Source organism: Oppia nitens, unplaced genomic scaffold (assembly GCF_028296485.1).
Source record: "Oppia nitens isolate AA-2021 unplaced genomic scaffold, nextdenovo-longstitch-racon4-pilon3 scaffold1_pilon_pilon_pilon, whole genome shotgun sequence".
Taxonomy (NCBI): Eukaryota; Metazoa; Arthropoda; class Arachnida; order Sarcoptiformes; family Oppiidae; genus Oppia; species Oppia nitens.
The window spans coordinates 7,307,067-7,329,956 of NW_026533199.1; the positions used below are offsets into that span (position 1 = coordinate 7,307,067).

Here is a 22,890-nt window from a genome sequence, read left to right on the forward strand (position 1 = left end):
TGAAGTGTCGGCATCCGATAGTTATGTCAAAGATTGTAAGTCGACAGTCGATCCCATATATGATTATATTTGATATCTCATAATATTATATCATATACAGCATTATTGCCATTTCATTGCTTACTAACATATGATTGAATGAAAATCTATTTATTTCTCTACAAACTGTTGCCTATAATATAACAAATCATACAAAATATGACCAAATCTTGTTATTTATCCATCAATTTCATGGTTTCTCAAACAAACCACTCACACTGGCCTCCCAGTGCTCTCTCAATCAAACGGTGCCATTGAAAGCAAGCCATCAAATGAATGAATCTTTTTCTCACTCTTTCAGTCAAACACACTCTCTTTGAATCGTTTAATATCTTTATATTTATATATATTATATAATCATTTATTTTATTATTTGTTATTAAATAAGATTTTTTTTTTGCAAAATATTTATATCACATCTTCAGTACATTCATTCATTTTCATACATTTGCCTCTCAATCACAAGCGATTAACACAACTGACATCCCTGTCCTCAATGTTTTAGTATARCCAAAGTGTCAAATAAGTTATAACCTTCACAATGATTTATCAAAATATGTCGACTAATATATCATATTATAGTAAATGTTATAATATTTTCGTATTAATGATGGCTATAATGTTAATTTGCTATGATTTGCTACATAAAGTTTAATTATATTTTTATTATTAATATTTTTGTAAATAATTATATCATTAAATTAAAAAATATTTATTAATTATTAACAGCTTAATTTAAAACAGTGTTCTAATTAATTTAATGTATAGTATAATTCTAATTAATATAGTAAAATTGTGTAAAATTTTCATCATTTCAACATGCACATTTTAGTATAAATAAAATATTTTATAATGAAATATAAAATGCATAACTATTATATTTATATATATATATACTGTATATATATTATAAATAAATAAATTAGTTACTAAATTAATTGTTATTACATGCAATTAACTTTAATTAGTTATATGACAAACAACATATTTTATTATTTTACTGAATTAATTAAATTATTTGTTAATTATTTTAATTTAGATATAGTGCTGACCTAAAATATTTTCAAAAATGTTTTTCACAATTTTAAATTAATTCAATTGATCTATTGATTTAATCATTTGTAATAAATAATTTATTAAACTATTGATTTATTGTGTTTAAGCAAAAACTAAATGAATTAATTATAAAAATATCCATTATATTATGTGACAGTAATTACATTTGATTTATAATTKCATATAATTTTTCAATATTACAATTAATGAATTTATTATTTTTGCTGAAAGACAAAATAAAAATGTTTGTTACAAATATTATTGAAAATACCTCAAAGATATTATGACTAATTATCCAACAAATTTAGTTCATATTAAATAACAAAAAATATATTATGAATATTCATTATTACATTTATATCAATATTATATAAACTCTTCATGAAAATATATTGATATTTATTTGCTTAAAATAAAATAAGGAAAACATAAAAACTAATTCATTAAAAACATTTTCCCAGTATTTTTATTAACTAATTTATRATCTTTTATTTCATATAATAAATTTTTACTAAGGATTWATTTTTTTATTAAATACCATAAAAGGTGTTTTTGGTTTAATTTGTTTTTACCTCAAATTTTTTACAATAATATTATTTTGATAAACATACACGTTTTAAATAAAAATATTATTCAATTTTTAATCCCAAAATTTAGATCAGATATTAAACAAGTTTAACTATCATTTGATTTGTTTTAAAACTTATTTTTATTAAAATTTTTTATATTATTATTATTATTATCATCATATTTTGTAATAAAATCAAATGTTTTTGAATATTATGATAACTTGTATTTAAAAAATGGTTCTAAAATTTAGTTTAATATAAAAATTATTATTATTATTATTGCATAATATGATAGCCTAAAAAAGCTTTTCTCACGCATCTCATAGCACTGTATGATAGACAGCACCGATAGTCAACATGATATGTCTGCATAACTGCTGACTAACTAACTAACTATAAGACAATCTAATATATCATAAGAAAGCTATAGAGAGAAGGGTTGGTTACGACTCGAGTGCTAATCATATCATTTATTTTCTTCTTCCACTTCTTCATAGACTTTATGTTTATCTTTCAAAAGTCACTCTTAAGACAGCAAAAGACACAAACATATACAGTATATATATATTGAGACAGTATTTACTACTGTTATTAATGTGTGTATAGTTTTTATGATATCAAAGTTTTACTCAAATAACAAACATTTTGAACATATTTCCATTCATTATATAAATACGTTATTATTTTTTAATACAAAATTTAAGTATTAGTCAAATATTGTTATATTAAATCAAATATACATAATTTGTTTGTAATTATTTAGCTTAGATTATACAGTACATACTTTATTGATTCATGTAAAATGTGTACAAATTTATATGTGTATATACAGTATATATATATATATATATTTGTTTTTAGTTTAAATTGTTAAATCATTTTAGGAATTTATATATTGTTTTGAAAAAAAWTATTGTTTTAGAAACTAATTCAATGTTTAATTTATATGCCATAAAACAGTTGAAAATTTATTATTTTATCGGTGACTACACTGTGCTCACAATGTGTGTGATTAACACAGAGAGGTCTTTCACTCTCACATCTCGTCTATCCCCACAACGCATATGATCTCCCGGTGCTCACTCTTTTCATCCCTTTCCCAATGTATGTATACCTAACAGTGTATTTTCCAGTGATGTGATGTTTAATTAAGTTTATGCGACACTAATTCCTGATTTCAATTAAACATATCTCCCATTCATTTACAAAACAAGCCTTTATTTTATATAAATTACATGTTTTCATGCATTTTGTGCTTCAATTGACGTAAAATTCTATGCAATACTAAATTGTATATAAAGAGTGAGAGAAAGACTTGTATATCGACTCTAAAAACAAATGATTTTAACAAATATGCGATTATATAAAAGTAAATCCGTTTACAAATGATTTATACATTGTTTTATTCATTACAAAAAGTTATTTTATTGATTAAATTATAATTGATTTATTAAAAATCACAAACTTTACACAATATTTATTGAACAAAAATATGTTATTTAATTAAAACATAGGATATAATAGCACTTATATTAAAAATTAAAACAAATAAATGTAAAATTATTGGACAAAACTATTATTTAATTAAAATGTTGTGACAGTAAAGCAAATCTTTCTTTTCTTATTTTCAAATGTCGACTAAAACACCTGACACTGACATTAATTATACATTTGATTAGAAATGAAATATCTCTTAATAGATGTGGTTTTATAAGCCATGTCAACCATAATATAGATGTTTATATAGAAAAATGGATTAATAAGAAATGGACGAAAATATTTTTTTATATAAATTGTATAAATATATTATATAATGTTTTAATAACAATATTTTACGAGAAGAAAAMACATTTTTGATTTTTATTGATTTTATTTATAATGTGTTAACTGTTTGTGTAAACAGTGTAACAGTTATGGTATTTTTAGAGTTTATTGAACCACAAAATGATTAATAGATGTCTTAAAAATCACTTTTTTACAGAAAAAAAGAGAAAATAAATCTATAGATATAAGTTATATATGTATATAATATATGATATATATTTGGACTGTTATTCTATAGCCGATTATCGGCCATAACAGTCATCACCGGCTCCTCTCTATCTCCCAGTTAGGTATCACTGCCTCAAACTCAGTGAGTCAGCCCTTAAATACATGTCTTTATAAGATATGAAATATGATTCTCTTCCCGATTATGACATTCATTTCTTGTGCACTGATACTCAAAACACATCAATGATAGGAAAGCCTACAAACACATACACACACTATAAAAGATAGATATACTAAATATAACGATATTTAGCTGATTTGTGTGATTGACTTCAAGTACTCTTAAAGCATAAAAAAGTGTTTTATAGGCATTATTTGATTGACTGTTTGGTGAATGATGTATAATAATAATTGTGTCAAATGTTATAATTGTATTAAGAGTTGGCACTATTATWAAAAATAGTAAGTTTCTTAATTTTATGATGTTTATACATTAGTTACTTATTTTTATTCATTGTTTATGTGTTTAAAATGTATATAAAAAAGATATTTAATAATTCTKTATTTATTTTAAAGATTTTATTAGATATTAATAATTGTTTATTTTTTATTACTATATACTGTATAATATTTTTTCTTATATAACATCACTTCTTAAATTTAATTTTATTTCTATCGCAACATAAYTTTTTTTTGCACAATTGTTTTGTCGTTTTGTATGACTCTTTTACAGTCAGTTATCCACAGGAAATATGTATCAAAAACATTGAAATAGTAGTAATAACATAAAGAATAATAGTAATAATAATAATAATAAGACATTAATAAAAGTGGAAACAAACAAAATTATATAAGAAAAAATACACTAAGATTTACAGCATTTGTGTTTTATTTGTTAAACTTTTTTATCGCTACACTATAAGTGTTGGGATTTCAAATAATACGTGAAGCGATTAGTATTTAATGGGTTAGAAAAATGTTATCTTTTTGAGTGTTTAACAATAAAATTTATTCAATTTTTATCAATATTAACGTTGATTGACTAAGTTGTGTCTTACAATTACTTAAATGTCTTTATATACACATATTATAATATAATATTAATTAATGTAATCWTATGTGGTTTTTATTTTCAGATAAATGAAAAGCTTTAAAACAATCCGTATGTAAAGTTTAAAGAAATTGGAAAATATAAACAAATTATTAGACAATTATTTTAAAAATTATAAAAATGTTGACAAAAATATTTGTCAGACATTCTATGATTTTTATGTTATTAGCAGTAATTGTTTGTAAATGTGTTAATGGACAACAAAGTAAGTTAATTATTACAAAATTAAAATATCAAATATTAATAATTTGCTTAAAATAAATAAATGACTGAATAGATCAACGGTTTGCTATAGAGCCGAGCGATAAGACAGCAATAGTTGGCGATACAGTGATACTTCCCTGTAGGGTAGACCATAAACAGGGCACTTTACAATGTATGTCAATATTACTGTATATTAATTAATTAATTAATTGATTGTAAAAATTATAATTATTAAACATAATTATAGGGACTCGCGATGGTTTCGGTTTGGGAACCGACCGAACACTTAATGGTTTTCCACGTTATTTGATGATCGGTACCGATGATGAAGGTATGTATCAAATGTTATAAACTATAAATACTGTTGTATTTATAGAGAAATAGTGTAATAATTAAAACTTTTATACAAAATTTTAGGTGACTTTTCGTTGCAAATCAGCTCCGTTTCTCTTGAAGACGATGCAGTGTTTCAGTGTCAGGTGGGAGCTTCTGATGGGATCAGAGGAATCAGATCCCGGAGCGCAACATTCACTATATTCGCTCCACCAGAACATCCAGTGATAGTCCAGTCCCGAGCACAGGGAGATTACCTGAGGACAACTGCTGGCATTACAGTAGAGCTCACCTGTGAAGCACACGGCGGTAAACCACCCGCTGAGGTAAGCAATATATGTCATACCAGTGCTCTATTGTCTATGCATTAGACGTGTATTCATTTATTCATTCATTGAGACGTTTATGCATTCATTCATTCATTCATTCATTTGATTTAGACTTTTATTTATAATCCGTTTTCAATGAAATCTCTAAGAGTTTTGATTTGTTATTTTGTGTTATATTTTAAATCTTACAATTCATTGAGTGTTTAAATGAATTATGAATTTTATAATGACTTTTGATTAGATTTAAAACCTGAGTTCACTTTTAGTTGGATTTCAATGAATCACAGCTTATGTTTAAAAAATGATGAATTTTTTTAAACAATAGACTAAAAACAGAAATAGACTTAAATTTAATTGTGTTTTCATATAATTAAATGACAGCTAACGTGGTTGGATTGGGAGGGAAATCCAGTGACGAGTGGCATATCATATACAACACAACTATTAAGTGATGGAAAGCGTTGGAATGCGGCTCTTAAGTGGACATTCATTGCCAGTAAAGAGTTTGACGGAAAACAACTGACCTGTCGTTCAGAAAACGCGGCACTAAAACAACCAAAGTATACACACATTAAAGTTGAGGTCAGGTATGCACCAGAAGTACGAATACAAGCAGAGAGTGTTCAACAACACATCGGAGAAGACGTCCAATTGGTTTGCGATGCCGTCGGAAATCCCAGTCAATTGACGTACAAATGGTTCAAAAATGACGAACCAGTTGTCGGCGATCACGGCTCACGTCTAGTCATAGATAAAGTCGGCAAAGATATGAACGGAATGGTCATCAGTTGCGAAGCAGCCAACAGTGTGGGCGTCGGTCGCGCAAAATGGACTCTGGATGTGATTTACGGACCATATTTTAGGACACCATTAGATTCGTCTACTGGCAGTCAAATGGGACAACAAATCACTCTAAGATGTGATGTCGACAGCAATCCCAGACCTAACATAACATGGCTTATGGCTGGCAGTACTCAAGTGATGAGCACTGGACCCGAATTAATGATTCGTGATATGAGTGCCGACAAAGTTGGACGATATATGTGCAGAGCATCTGTCAAAGGATTTGCTGAGATTTCAGCACAAAGTCTTGTATTTATTAAAGGTTTGTTTTTTTTGTCTTCAGTTATAACTTTTAATTATATATATATATATACTTARATATTACAGTATTTGTGATTACTTTAACTAAACTAATAAATATGAGACCAATATGTCTAACAATTTAATTTTACTAATTTTAGGTCCGCCACGAATCAGACGGCCATATGTTCAATACGGCACTGAAGGACAGTCCGTTACTGTCGAATGTATTATAGACTCAATTCCTTCGCCATCAAAGATATTATGGTTTCATAATTCACGGGTTTGTATTAATTTTATTTTATTTATTTAAACTTTAATTGTTTTAATTTAATTTTAAATAAAAATGTTGTATATTTTAATTAGTTGGTAGACGTGGATAACAACGATGGCTATGAACTGATTGAAGACACCATTCAATCGGACTCAACATTTCGGTCAATGATTTCTATTAGAAAATCTAAAATAGTAAGTCTTTTATAATTTATTATTTTAGATATTAATAAATAAATTATAATAAAGTCATTAAATTTTGTACTTTTTCTATATGAACATAAAATTTACACTTTTATTTATATTAAGCTATCGATATGATACAGTCATACAATACAGTTTGTTTAGTAAACTTGATTATATATTAACGCAATTTATGAAAGCAACTAATATTAATATAAGCAAAGCATAACAAAATGTTAATTATTACACAAACATGAATATAATGTCACGATTTGATTCAGACGTTTRGTTTATTTTTTTCTGTAAAATTGTTTTCAGTTTGTATCACATTATAGAGAGATTAATCATTTGAGAAAAAATTTATGCTATATTTATATTGATATTTATATTATTTTTTATATAATTATCAATAAAATTTAATAATTAAATTGAGAGCATAACTGCTGATATATAATATTTAAAAAAATTTTTATTTTGTTGAGAATGAAAATATTATTAATCGATATAAGCCTTTATTTAATGGACTGTTATATAAAATATAAGTAACCGAAAAATAGAGAAAATTATTATTAAATTTTGTCACGATATTTTATTATATAGTAAAAATTATAAAATAAAAAATAAAAAAACAAATTTTAGGTCATGTCCTGAAATATCGCCCTTTAGATACCTTTGCTGTCAATCAATTGATTAATAGTTAAATAATTAAATACTTTATAATATATGAGTGAGAGAAATATAGATATAATTAGTTTTATTTTAAAACATATTAAACATTAAAAATTGTTTTTCTTAATGTATACACCATGTTATTTAATAATACTAATATAATTATCAATGTTATTATTTTAGATGCGTTACAAAACTTTTTATACATATGTTGTTGAGATTCACGTTTGATATATACCTTTCATTAGTATATTAATATGGTATAAGACATGGTTGCTCTCAGGCTATGATTTTAATATTAAAATACTTTAATAAGTTACTTAAATATATGGTGTCTCTAAAACTACATTTTCTAAATACTATACAATTTACTATACAGTATTTAAAAATTGCTGTATCTCTTGATCATTAATATAATTTGCTTAAATTATACTTAAAATTTATTTTAATTGCTAAATTTTATTTAGCATTTATATATTTTTAAAGCTTAATTGCTTTGGATATTATTATTAACGATTAAATCTTTAAATTATATCTTATTTACTTAAAATTTTATATATTTGATATAAAAGTTCTTATTTGTTTTTAAAAAACTAAATAATGTGTAATTTTAAGGACTTTATAGAAATTAAAAAATTAGTTTTATTACATTATAATCACATGATTGACAAAATTATGAGCAGTTAACTGCATTTTTATTATAACTTTTTGTAAAAAAATTATTTAATTACTAAAGTTTAAAAAATTTTATGTCATTTAAAAAAATATTTAAATAAGAGCAAATGTGTATACATTATTATTGACATTATTTATTTGTATTATATTTATAGTCTTTTTAATTATTATAAATTAATTAGTAAAACCACTAATAAATATTATAAGGAAATTAGTAGCAATTTAAACAAACATTGAAATACAGTATAATTATTAATATTAATGATTTGCAATTAAACTTTTCAAATATATAAGTTTATTTAATTTACAATATATTTTTGTGTTTATTTAAAAAACAAAATATATATTAGAATTTTTACTTTTATAAAATAATATAATTATGCTTTCAGTTTAGATATTTATATTATTAAATATGATATTTAAATTGTAAATTTTTTATTAATAGTTTATATTATATAATATACTATAATAAATATTGTTTTATTAAATTTTTATAAATTTTAATTATTTATTTAAAAATTTTAGAGTGACTTCGGTTCATATAACTGTAGCGTTTGGAATGATTATGGATTTGAATATAAAATCATTACATTAGTTCAAGAATGTAAGTTATTTTTTATTTTAAATATTAATTAACCACTGATTATATTACGATATTTTTGTGAATTAAACACTTGTTTTTTAAATTACAAAAATATTTAAAATAAGGATTAAAATGATTTAAAGTCATAAATTATAGTTTAATTATATGTAGATTTAGATTAAATGGGATAATGAGGGATAATAAAAGTGATTATAAATGATATTATTTCGTATATACATTAGTATTAAAATAAGATATTTTAGCACACAATATAACTGTAATACAGTAATGGTATACGTATTATAAAAGCGAGTTTAAAAATACAATAATATTTATATATTCATTAGGGCTTTCCCTTAACATAGATATGTCATTTGATAACATCATAAATTAAAATTCAATTTAACAGTAGTTTTATATACTTTATATTTGAACTGTTTTAATATCTTATAAATAATCTAATAATTATAAGTGAAATTTACAAATGAAAATTATATTAATATCTTATCTATAATTTCGATTTTAAATATGAATTACATTTATTTTTAATTACTAATGAAGCCATTAGTTATCTTCTCATTAGTAAAAAGATAATATACAATAATAACATGTAATATAATTTAAGTCAATAGTTATTGAATTAATTTAGAATTAATTTTATATTTTATTTTGATATTAATATTTATAAAATAAATGAGTTTTTAACAGAATATTTTTTTAATTAAAATAATAGCAAACTTTTCACCACTGGTTCTATCGATTGGTGTAATTATAAGCGGAATTGTATTCATAATCGCGTCGACGATAATAATTATTCTGTGTTTAAAACGAAAAAATAAGTTTACAGACAATGATAGTTATGGGAATGACCTGAAAAAAGGACAGGTATTAACTGTAGGCAACAGTACAGCTTTAAATGGTAAACATATGAATCACTCGGTTATGGATTCGGGCAGTTCTGGAGCTGATTCCGACATTAAAGTAGAAGTACGGACCGCCAGTTCATTGTCTCAACACTGGGATGAAAACGAACAGCAATGTAATGAACAGACTGTCCATAAAGACATCGCACAACAAGTAGTTGAAAATATATATAGTTATGCTAACAATCAGTCCCATCCCATAGTTTTCCCCTCAATTCATGTAATTATTTTTTAATTTTGTGTTAAAAATGATTTTTATTTTATTTGTAATTTTATTCCTAAATATCCTTAATTTTTTTATATAATTATAAATTTATGTTAAATTATAAAAATTATTATTTTATAAACAGAATGCAAACGGATTTATCCCGACTTATGTTGACTACAATGTCGGACACGACTATCTATTGGTGCCATCGACTCAATTGACATCAAATCACGTGTCAACAGTGTCTCCAACACAGACACCTCACGCGTCCATAATTATCTCATCCGTCGACAATCAAAGGGCCAGTTATGCAATAGAGCCCACGTATGGTACACTTGTAGCCGACCAAAGGTACCGATCCGTTGGTTACGCCAATCCATATCTACGGACATCCAATTCGTCATCAATTGTGACAACAAGTAGTAGTGATAATAATAACAGTAATAATCAATTATCTGCCGGAATGTATAGCGCCAGTCAAAGATATATCACAAACAATGGACACATCGGACAGTCAGCGGTGAACAATCAGTTGGCTACACATGTCTGATACAAATACACATACCTGTGCTTTGTTATAGTGCTGTCAGTGATTATGTGCTTATAATGACTACTTGTGAACTCATTTGATACAAAAGAGACACTTCATGTATATAATAGTTAAAAATTAAATATATTATTGAAAATCATTTTCAAAAGTTATTTGCTTTTAATATATCTTATAGTGTTTATTACAAATCATTTTATATAATTGCCATTTCAATCATTTTAATTAATATATTATTTTCATTTAATCATCGAAATTGTCATACATTGATGCCATAATTTTTATGTTTTTCTAATTTAAATAAAATTACTTAAATGCTATGTTTTATAAAACTTTAAATGTTTATAAATAATTTATACTAACTTTTATTGATAATAAAATATATAAATATATTAAACAACAGTAGTTATGAATGTTTTAATTAATAGCAATGCAAATGAATTTTAATTTGTTTTTAATTTAATTTAATTAATTACCGTAATTATAATTGAAAGCAATAATATCATTGTTTGCAAAAACATTGTTTTTAAGTCATTTAAATGTTGCTCATAAAATGTATAAATATAAATATTATATTTTGATAAATGTAAAATAAAACGAYAAAACTAATGCATAGATTATAAAGTTTATCAAAAAAAAATATTCATAACTATTGGTTGCCTTTTTAAAAATTGTAATAATATAGAAAAATAATAATAACTGTACAAAATTGTATATATATACAACATTTTATATTTACTATATTAAATAAATATATCATTATTAATGCTATTTAAACACAGATGTGATGTTATTTGATATAAATGTATATTATTAAAAAAAGTTTTTTTTTATAATAAAACTAATAAACTTMTAAAAGTATATCATTTTTTAGATTATTTTTAAACTATAAAAAATGTTATTATATTATTTAATATTCAGTTTAAAAAAATAACAAAAAGTAATATAATTTTTTAGTAATAAAATCGGGAATAATTATAAAGAGAATATTAAATTATATTTTCACAATTTTAATCAATATTTACATCAACAAATATCTAGAGCAAAAACAATAATTGAAAAATATAATAAATTTAAATATTACATTAATAACTTATAAAATCTTTAATTTATTAGTTAAATCCAATTTCTTAATAATTACTATAAAAGTATGTTTATTAAGGTGTGGAATGATTCACACTTTTTAAGAATTGTTTAATATATATTATATACATATGGAATATTTATTTAATATATTGTTTTATTATTTTTAAAACATATATATAAAGGATAAATACTGTACGATAGATATGTTTTACAATAATAAAAACAATATATTAAATAAATATTCCATATGTAGAGTTCTGGCTTCTAAAAAAGGGAGGAAAGTTCCTTAATAAGTTCCCTTCAATTTTCCACAAAAATAACATTTTACTTTTTAGCCCCKTTATAAAAAATATATCTAAACTTTAAACTAGACTTTAAATATAAGTCGAAAACTCAGATTTTTTTGCATAAATCTTATTATAATGTTTATTTATAATAATTGTTTACTACTCAATAAACAATTTAATAAGTATTTCAAAATTTTATAATAAAATGTGTTAGTTAGGCTTCAACATGAAATTCTATAATAAATAAAGATATATTCCCAAATTAATTATTTAGGATTAATTAACAATTATTTTGAACTATTTTTATTTGTTTTATTATTTATGTTACTATACTATTTTTTAAGACAATAATAAATACAGTACAATATCATTAGTTTTTACCTTAACATAATTGTAATTTTTAAATACTAAATATCTATTATATTTTTAATAAATTATTTAATTAAAAAGTAAAAACAAGCATAATTATTATATTAATTGTTTTTATTTTATATATATTTTTATGCTACATTTTTTCTAAACTTATAAAAATAAATATTATTAGTTTGAGAATATTAAGGAATTAAGTATTTTCCTTTTTTATGGAATTTATTGAAAATTTACTCAAATTTGGTAAAAATTATTGTTTAAAAATGCAATAAAAATTGTTCACTCCTTATATYCCCCTTGAGATCGAAACCCATTAGAAAACATCATTATATATACAGTATATATATATATATATATATATATATATATATCAGAATTGGTATCTAAAGTCTTTATCTATCAGTTAACACTTAGGCATAAACTACAGTATATATACTGTAAAGTTCTAAATATATTTAAATATATATTACACTCCAGAAAAAACATCTAAATTATCAAATTGTTGTAATTTAATATATAATAAATGACTTTAAACTTAAATATAAAATAACTAAATATTTAAAAATAACTAAATAATAAAAAAAATATTAATTAAAATTAAAATGAATAAATAGCTAAAAATATTYGCTAATAAAATAATWTCTCAATTTTTTTATTGTTTGATAATATATTGTTAATTATTTAAAATTAATTAAAGTAACAAATTTGATACTTAACTAGTTATATAATTTAATTTTTTTATTAACTTATATAAAATTTAAAGATAAAAATATATATTTTAAATCTTAGTAATTCTCATATTAACGTCGATCTAATAGACTTTTAGTGTTTAGGACAACAATTAATATTTTCTATAAATAGAAATTTTATTATTTTTTCATAATTTATCATTTTAACCAACCCGTATCACAAATACAATATAAAATAGTTATAAAATTTATACATTACTCATAAATAACATTTATATTTTATTAAATAAATTTTAAATTATAAAACATTATTAAACAATAATAATTTATATACAGTATTTATAAATATATTATTTACACAATAAATAATAAGTAATATGTAATAATCATATAATTTAAAAATTTAAAGAACTAGAAATATTGTCGTCAACTGTATGTTAAACATATTAAGAGATCTTTAAATTTTCATATTATATGCAATGAATTATTATTATTATTATGAATCGCATTATCAGTATTATAAGTATTGGTATATATTGTGTATGCATTTGGGAGAGTATTTTGTTAGACAGGTATTCCAATGATTAGTTTATATTAAATATTGAATTAACTATTAATAGATAATAGTCTACTATTTTATGTCGATACTATTATCTAGTTAATTTTACAATTAATCAAAAAATGATCAATTACAATAATGTTGAGTTTAATATTATCTATGAATATGCACTTGGTCATTTTTAAATTGAATCTATGCTTTACCAGATATTTAATATAAACTAATGAGTCGAATACCTGTCTAACCGATTGCTCTCCCAAATGCATAGACAGTATATACCAGTACTTGTAATCGCATTATTCAAAAYATAAATTTAAATCATTATTTAAAATTTAAAAGAATGGCATATAGTTGTCATACTATAACTGATTTAAATTTATGATTGTTAACTAACTGTCCATTGTTTGTGATATATCTTTGACTGGCGCTATACATTCCGGCAGATAATTGATTATTACTGTTATTATTATCACTACTACTTGTTGTCACAATTGATGACGAATTGGATGTCCGTAGATATGGATTGGCGTAACCAACGGATCGGTACCTTTGGTCGGCTACAAGTGTACCATACGTGGGCTCTATTGCATAACTGGCCCTTTGATTGTCGACGGATGAGATAATTATGGACGCGTGAGGTGTCTGTGTTGGAGACACTGTTGACACGTGATTTGATGACACAAATAGACAATTGTTATTAACACATGAACTGTAATATCCATTTGTAGTTTGTTTTGCAATATCTTCACTAAATTGTTGTTCGTTTTCATCCCAGTGTTGAGACAATGAACTGGCGGTCCGTACTTCTACTTTAATGTCGGAATCAGCTCCAGAACTGCCCGAATCCATAACCGAGTGATTCATATGTTTACCATTTAAAGCTGTACTGTTGCCTACAGTTAATACCTGTCCTTTTTTCAGGTCATTCCCATAACTATCATTGTCTGTAAACTTATTTTTTCGTTTTAAACACAGAATAATTATTATCGTCGACGCGATTATGAATACAATTCCGCTTATAATTACACCAATCGATAGAACCAGTGGTGAAAAGTTTGCTATTATTTTAATTAAAAAAATATTCTGTTAAAAACTCATTTATTTTATAAATATTAATATCAAAATAAAATATAAAATTAATTCTAAATTAATTCAATAACTATTGACTTAAATTATATTACATGTTATTATTGTATATTATCTTTTTACTAATGAGAAGATTACCGGTAATTGTAATATTATTCAATGACTTACTTAAATAAACTAAAATAATAAGTTTTGAATCAAATCCATTGTCATTCCAAACGCTACAATTATATTGACCAAAATCTTCCTATAATTTAATAGTAAAAATCAAACATAAAATAATAAATTATAAAAGACTTACTATTTTAGATTTTCTAATAGAAATCATTGACCGAAATGTTGAGTCCGATTGAATGGTGTCTTCAATCAGTTCATAGCCATCGTTGTTATCCACGTCTACCAACTAATTAAAATATACAACATTTTTATTTAAAATTAAATTAAAACAATTAAAGTTTAAATAAATAAAATAAAATTAATACAAACCCGTGAATTATGAAACCATAATATCTTTGATGGCGAAGGAATTGAGTCTATAATACATTCGACAGTAACGGACTGTCCTTCAGTGCCGTATTGAACATATGGCCGTCTGATTCGTGGCGGACCTAAAATTAGTAAAATTAAATTGTTAGACATATTGGTCTCATATTTATTAGTTTAGTTAAAGTAATCACAAATACTGTAATATTTAAGTATATATATATATATAATTAAAAGTTATAACTGAAGACAAAAAAAACAAACCTTTAATAAATACAAGACTTTGTGCTGAAATCTCAGCAAATCCTTTGACAGATGCTCTGCACATATATCGTCCAACTTTGTCGGCACTCATATCACGAATCATTAATTCGGGTCCAGTGCTCATCACTTGAGTACTGCCAGCCATAAGCCATGTTATGTTAGGTCTGGGATTGCTGTCGACATCACATCTTAGAGTGATTTGTTGTCCCATTTGACTGCCAGTAGACGAATCTAATGGTGTCCTAAAGTATGGTCCGTAAATCACATCCAGAGTCCATTTTGCGCGACCGACGCCCACACTGTTGGCTGCTTCGCAACTGATGACCATTCCGTTCATATCTTTGCCGACTTTATGTATGACTAGACGTGAGCCGTGATCGCCGACAACTGGTTCGTCATTTTTGAACCATTTGTACGTCAATTGACTGGGATTTCCGACGGCATCGCAAACCAATTGGACGTCTTCTCCGATGTGTTGTTGAACACTCTCTGCTTGTATTCGTACTTCTGGTGCATACCTGACCTCAACTTTAATGTGTGTATACTTTGGTTGTTTTAGTGCCGCGTTTTCTGAACGACAGGTCAGTTGTTTTCCGTCAAACTCTTTACTGGCAATGAATGTCCACTTAAGAGCCGCATTCCAACGCTTTCCATCACTTAATAGTTGTGTTGTATATGATATGCCACTCGTCACTGGATTTCCCTCCCAATCCAACCACGTTAGCTGTCATTTAATTATATGAAAACACAATTAAATTTAAGTCTATTTCTGTTTTTAGTCTATTGTTTAAAAAAATTCATCATTTTTTAAACATAAGCTGTGATTCATTGAAATCCAACTAAAAGTGAACTCAGGTTTTAAATCTAATCAAAAGTCATTATAAAATTCATAATTCATTTAAACACTCAATGAATTGTAAGATTTAAAATATAACACAAAATAACAAATCAAAACTCTTAGAGATTTCATTGAAAACGGATTATAAATAAAAGTCTAAATCAAATGAATGAATGAATGAATGCATAAACGTCTCAATGAATGAATAAATGAATACACGTCTAATGCATAGACAATAGAGCACTGGTATGACATATATTGCTTACCTCAGCGGGTGGTTTACCGCCGTGTGCTTCACAGGTGAGCTCTACTGTAATGCCAGCAGTTGTCCTCAGGTAATCTCCCTGTGCTCGGGACTGGACTATCACTGGATGTTCTGGTGGAGCGAATATAGTGAATGTTGCGCTCCGGGATCTGATTCCTCTGATCCCATCAGAAGCTCCCACCTGACACTGAAACACTGCATCGTCTTCAAGAGAAACGGAGCTGATTTGCAACGAAAAGTCACCTAAAATTTTGTATAAAAGTTTTAATTATTACACTATTTCTCTATAAATACAACAGTATTTATAGTTTATAACATTTGATACATACCTTCATCATCGGTACCGATCATCAAATAACGTGGAAAACCATTAAGTGTTCGGTCGGTTCCCAAACCGAAACCATCGCGAGTCCCTATAATTATGTTTAATAATTATAATTTTTACAATCAATTAATTAATTAATTAATATACAGTAATATTGACATACATTGTAAAGTGCCCTGTTTATGGTCTACCCTACAGGGAAGTATCACTGTATCGCCAACTATTGCTGTCTTATCGCTCGGCTCTATAGCAAACCGTTGATCTATTCAGTCATTTATTTATTTTAAGCAAATTATTTAAATAGTTTTTATTAGTTTTTAATATTAAACTTACCTATTTGTGCATAAATTAAATCACTAATAATATAACACCACATCAATAAAAATGTAATAAAATTATTTATTGACATATTTGTTATATTTTTTGAATTTTTTATGACTTTTCMACTTTTTCAATCTTTTTGTAAATATATTTTATTTTTTATCTAAAAAATAAATATATATAWTAATAATAATATATTTTTATATAATTTACATTTAATTGWATTTAATCTTTAATTACTTAACAAGAAATTAATTTCATAAATGACGCATAATTGAGAAATAAAATTATTTTAAATGTTTTATAATATAAAAATTTATTTTTAAAGGTAATTCTCTAAATTTTAGTCATTGATACTTAACATTATATTTTTTATAAATATAACTAAAAACTCTTATTTAGATAGAAACATATAGTTAGAAATTAATATAAATAAAACATTAAATGTTTAAAAAGTTCATTTTTTCACTTGTTTTCAATGACACAATTTGATTGAGAGAGCATTGGGAGACCAGTATTTGTTTAATAAATAATGAAAATTATGAATTAATAACAATATTTGATATATTTTTGATTTGTTATATTATGATCAGTGGTAAAGAATAAATAGATTTTAATTTAATCGTATGAAATGTTAATAACATATCATATAGTCTTGTTTGATATAAATTATCAGTTTTATAAAATTGCTAATATGTTATAAAATCTCACAATTTTTATTTATTTTATTGCATGTGTATTATATGAAATCTATTTGTCTAAATTTTTTTTGTAAATTGTGAATATCAAAAGTTAAAATAAGATATTACACACATTCCATGTTATACAATATTATCTCTTAAAAATGGGTAAAAAATTCAAAAAAAWTATATTGTTTTTGTAAACTTACTTTAAATTATAGAAACTGTGTGTTTAGAAATTTAATTCAATTTATAAATAATATTAAAAGTTTAGAAATAATAATTAGATATATCTCTAAAAGTTTTTTTTCAAATAGTTAAAAGTTCATTTTTGATAAATTATTTATTAGCAATAATATTATATAAATATTATATAAGTCATTGCAGATGAAACGACGTATTTTACATAGAAATTTATAAATTGCATTATATATAATAAATTTTTGAAAATCAATATTAATTAGAGAAAGTTAAATATAAATCTAAAATCTAATTATTATTACATATGTTGGTTGACTGTCTATTTTACAAATAAATGATTTGTAAATCATCCATTATTTCAAACATAAATTTACAAAAAAACGTAAAAATGCTGATATTAGTAAATTAATATCAATTAAAACAATCTAAAATTTAGTTAATTACAGTTACAAGTTAATATTTCATATGTTTATTTAATATGTCTACYTTATATAAAAAAATAAAACAAATGTTACATTACTATCCATAATCAGTCTTTTAAAAAGTACACCTTTAAAAATATGTCGTTTCATCTGCAATACCCTATATATAGTGTAAAATTTTAAATGAAATAATTAAGTTCATGCTATTAATATACTTAATTTTTATTGACTAACAGTGAATAAATTAAAAGTATCTAAAATTTAGATTTAGATACTAAATATTTTGATAATATTTTTAACGTTAATAATGCATTGATTTAATATAATAATTAGTCAGTATTAAATTATACTGATTTTATATTAAATATTATTTATATGTTAGAAACTGAGAAAAATATTAATATCAACGAAAATTAATTAATACAAGTACTGAAAAATACGAAAGTTTCCAATTAATTTTAAAAATAATTTAAAGAGTTAATTAAATGAAAAAATTCATAATATTTTATTAAACATTGTAAGGAAATATTTATCAAAAATATTCAATTGATTCAATTTTGTTAGTTTCCCACACTTAGTTTAATAGATAAATACTATCGATTATATCCAATATAATAGTTTGTTATTTTTATAATCAATTATAAACTTAAAACTATTTTTTATCCGTATATTATTTTTTACAACCATTTTTACATTTAATTGTTTTGTAATGTAATTCAAATTAAGTTTTTCAGTAAAACAATTATATCAGAAACAAAAAACAACTACAAAWTATAATTATTATTTATAATTTACCTGATAATGTCAGATCAAACCACATAACAAGGACACAATGTATTACAGACTCAGTATTAATAATTTTTATAAATATTAAAAAGATTTATTAAAAATTATAAGGGCTTACATCACGATTTTTGTCAATTTTGTCATTTATTATTTTAAGATAAGATTTAAGTACAGATTTGTAATAGCAATTAAATGGATTAAAATTTACAAATCTAAAATAATTTTGTACAAATATATAATATTACTAACTTATATGTTATTTTTGATGATTACATTTTGGTATATTTAATTTACTTTATATATTTTGATTTTATGTAAATCTTATTTATTTTAAACATAAATTAAAACATTTTTGCCAAAAGGTCAGCGCAATTGTCATGAAGTGTTCACTCAATTATTATTTAATACAAGAAATGTTTGCGAAAAAACCTAACATAAGAGTTGTTAACAAAAATTGCTATCAAATACATGATCTTTGATTTGATTTACAACTCTATTATTTACTTCATTTCTTTTGTACAAAAATATTGTATTTTACTCTATATTTTTGATAAAAATATATCCCAAAGCAAACTTTGATAAAATAAACGGTCTGTCCTTTTGTTGTGGACATTGCATTTGTAATTGAAATCTTAAATTGAATTTTTTGCTTATTTTGTTATATTAAATAAATTGTTAAATTTTAATAAATATATTTTAATATTTGAATAAAGTATATAAAATTATTAAATCATTTATTATTACTTTTATACTATAATATTATAATACAAGTATTAAATAATGAAATTTAATAAAATTTAATAAATTTACTCAATTTATTTGTTAATTGATATTTATAACCAAAAGTATAATTATATTTAATTACTTATAGGTTATAGTAAATAATTATATATTTAATATTTTCTTTCATTATTTAATATTCATTAATGTTTTTATTAAATGACTTCTTTAATAATATGATATATATATATATCTAAATTATGAAATGCAATTAACTTAATTTCAAATAAATTATATAATAATATTAAAGAAACTAATATTGTATCTTATAATTAAGCTTATTTATATACATAAATTAAAGTAATTTATAATAACTTACCCTTTTTTATAATTAATTATTAATAATCTATTAAATTGAATACTAACATATTATGTTAGTTTATTATGATAATTTTATCACTTTATACAGATATAATATTTATATTAAAAATTATAATAATATCAATTATCAATATACAATATGATTATTATTTAGTGCCAATAAAACTTCTACAGTATTTTTCTGTACTTAATATACTGTATTGGATTACATTATTAACATTTTGTGTTATTTTAAATATTGACACAAACATTGATGTAATAAATTAATTAAAGAGATTACAGTGTATATGTATTACAGTATATTATGTATTATATTAATGTGAAAATAGAGAGCAATCGAGAAATCAAAACAAACGGTAAAATTGTTTAATACGGATAAAAGGGTTGTCATTATATTTGATTGACGGCATTAATATAAGACACAATAATACTGTATTTGTTAATCTCTTAATTGATGATAAGTATCATAACAATCATCATAATAACGGTAATGATAACTAAAATGAATGGAGTACTCAAACTGATGCGTTTTTTTCACTGAATAAGCCGTATATATGGATCACTCACTTATTTTTGTTGTACAGTAGTATAGGTCTGATATTAAACATATACTGTATAAGCTTATAAAGTTTAGGCTTAAAATATAATCTTTTCATATGAAAAACAAAACAAAAAGTAAAGTAAAACTTATCTCTCATTTCAATTTCACAACGCTATCATTAATGCACTGAAAACAGTRACATTCACTACAACACAGTGTATGGACTGACAGTATTAAAAGGACAACAATGAAGAGCACAAAACATACAAAATACACAATAATAATAAGGAAAGGGAGGAAAGGGATAACTCTATTGCCAGACAAGTCTTTATAGGATTAACACAAATGTTTAATACCAATGGGAGACTTGTTTTTAAATTTAGTAATCATTTGGGTGACTATGATATAGGGATAGGAATAGTAAAGAGAGAGAGAGAGAGAGAGAGAGAGAGAGATTGTGGACAAGGATTAGAAATGTTGAGTCAATCAATAACTTGTAAGAAAAGGAAGTTGTGGTTTGGGGCTAATAATTAATACAAAATATTGTTACAAATATTAATACTTATATATAAAGTGTATTATTATTATGAAGAATCAAATTTTATTTAAACATTTATTATTAACCAAAAGTTTGACTTAAAAAATAATGTTTTCCATAGTTATTCATATAATTAGTTTTTATGTCTACACTATGTTATATCTGAATTATATTTACAAAATAATATGTATTTATAGAAATGTTTAGAGGATTTTGCTGACGAAGTAATTCTAGTATTAGTTAAGGCAAAGGACTGTTGGTTTTGTTATCGATAGGCTATCAATGATAACAGTAATAAGTGATCGGAAATGAAAAATTAGTTTCACTAAAGATTGATGCGATATAACAGTGACATTCAAATTATATAAAAATGTTTGTTTACAACAAATATTAGTTGTATTCACTTTATTAATGATATTTAGTATACTATTAGGAATTTTTATGCTAATATATGAAATATAATTTGAATTTCATCAAAAATTTAGTTATTAAAAAATATACTAACATTATATAAGATACTATATCAACTAAATTAGTAATTTGTTAAATATACTACCGTATCTACAATTGAATTTATTGATTATTATATTTAAAACATAAAAACCTGTCAAACAAACCTATAATAACATTGAGAAATCAATCTAAGCTTTTGTTATTTTTTATACTATTAAATAGTCTTTAAGTTTTGTTTGTGTAAACGCAATACTAATGTTAAAATGTCTCAAAAATTTTTGCWATCAATGCAATAGATTTATCATTTTTCAATATTTTCAATTTTACAATTTTTTGAATACCTTATTATTGTCGTTATTTTAAAATAACTGTATTTCCTTATGTCCTTTAATTTAGTGAAAAACGTTTAATGGATGCTATTTTTAATCGTTATGCTTTACATACAAGTTATATTATACAACTTAAAAGCTATGTTTTATAGTTTTTTTTATAGATAAAATAGTATTGATTTCTTTTTGGGTTTTGTTTTTAACGCTAAAATATTTTTTTAATCAAAATTTTAAAATATTAAACTATTTTACAATATTTACATAAATATTTTAATCAACTTCATGTAAAACCAGATTTAAATGTATTGTTTTACTTTTATAGACTATGTTATAATTATATTTATTTTTATATTATAAATAAAAATGATAACTTTTATATAAATGCGTTAATAAATAACTTGAACTTTGCTAGGTTTACTTGAATTATCTTTAATAATGTATACAACTGTATATTAGACATTATATACACATTTATAAAAAATTTATTTTA

The 22,890-nt window shown here is 23.4% G+C and overlaps 2 protein-coding genes and 1 long non-coding RNA gene across 3 annotated transcripts in view; 2 read left to right on the forward strand and 1 right to left on the reverse strand.

Moving 5' to 3' along the window:
• Window positions 1-4,845, forward strand: part of LOC128951791 (uncharacterized) — a 46,849-nt gene extending 42,004 nt beyond the window's left edge. The window contains exon 5 of the long non-coding RNA XR_008484426.1: window positions 4,793-4,845. This is a non-coding gene — a long non-coding RNA (uncharacterized LOC128951791). The remainder of the gene's footprint in view (window positions 1-4,792) is intronic.
• Window positions 4,846-4,917: 72 nt separating this feature from the next.
• On the forward strand, window positions 4,918-10,888 carry LOC128966463 (irregular chiasm C-roughest protein-like). Its single transcript, XM_054313314.1, has 10 exons — window positions 4,918-4,972; window positions 5,045-5,143; window positions 5,219-5,302; window positions 5,389-5,630; window positions 6,015-6,738; window positions 6,878-6,999; window positions 7,083-7,184; window positions 9,042-9,120; window positions 9,833-10,242; window positions 10,373-10,888. Exons 1-10 carry the CDS (start codon window positions 4,918-4,920, stop codon window positions 10,778-10,780), a joined length of 2,325 nt encoding a protein of 774 aa, XP_054169289.1. The 3' UTR covers window positions 10,781-10,888.
• A 3,233-nt stretch (window positions 10,889-14,121) lies between these two features.
• LOC128966464 (irregular chiasm C-roughest protein-like) lies at window positions 14,122-17,404 on the reverse strand. The gene is made up of 9 exons (XM_054313315.1): window positions 17,362-17,404; window positions 17,192-17,290; window positions 17,033-17,116; window positions 16,705-16,946; window positions 15,601-16,324; window positions 15,340-15,461; window positions 15,155-15,256; window positions 15,022-15,100; window positions 14,122-14,825 (listed from the first exon to the last, which is right to left on the reverse strand). Exons 1-9 carry the CDS (start codon window positions 17,402-17,404, stop codon window positions 14,122-14,124), a joined length of 2,199 nt encoding a protein of 732 aa, XP_054169290.1.
• Window positions 17,405-22,890: the final 5,486 nt, after the last annotated feature.

What these genes read in the sequence shown, in the direction of transcription:
- LOC128966463 (XM_054313314.1), top strand. Translation starts at nt 4,918, where the DNA reads ATGATTTTTATGTTATTAGCAGTAATTGTTTGTAAATGTGTTAATGGA. An exon ending in ATGTGTTAATGGACAACAAA is followed by an intron (nt 4,973 to 5,044) that starts GTAAGTTAATTA and finishes ATGACTGAATAG; the next exon opens with ATCAACGGTTTGCTATAGAG. An exon ending in AAGTCTTGTATTTATTAAAG is followed by an intron (nt 6,739 to 6,877) that starts GTTTGTTTTTTT and finishes TACTAATTTTAG; the next exon opens with GTCCGCCACGAATCAGACGG.
- LOC128966464 (XM_054313315.1), bottom strand. Translation starts at nt 17,404, where the DNA reads ATGTGGTGTTATATTATTAGTGATTTAATTTATGCACAAATAG. An exon ending in GATCGGTACCGATGATGAAG is followed by an intron (nt 16,947 to 17,032) that starts GTATGTATCAAA and finishes ACAAAATTTTAG; the next exon opens with GTGACTTTTCGTTGCAAATC. An exon ending in CTATTAGAAAATCTAAAATA is followed by an intron (nt 15,101 to 15,154) that starts GTAAGTCTTTTA and finishes ATTAAATTATAG; the next exon opens with GAAGATTTTGGTCAATATAA.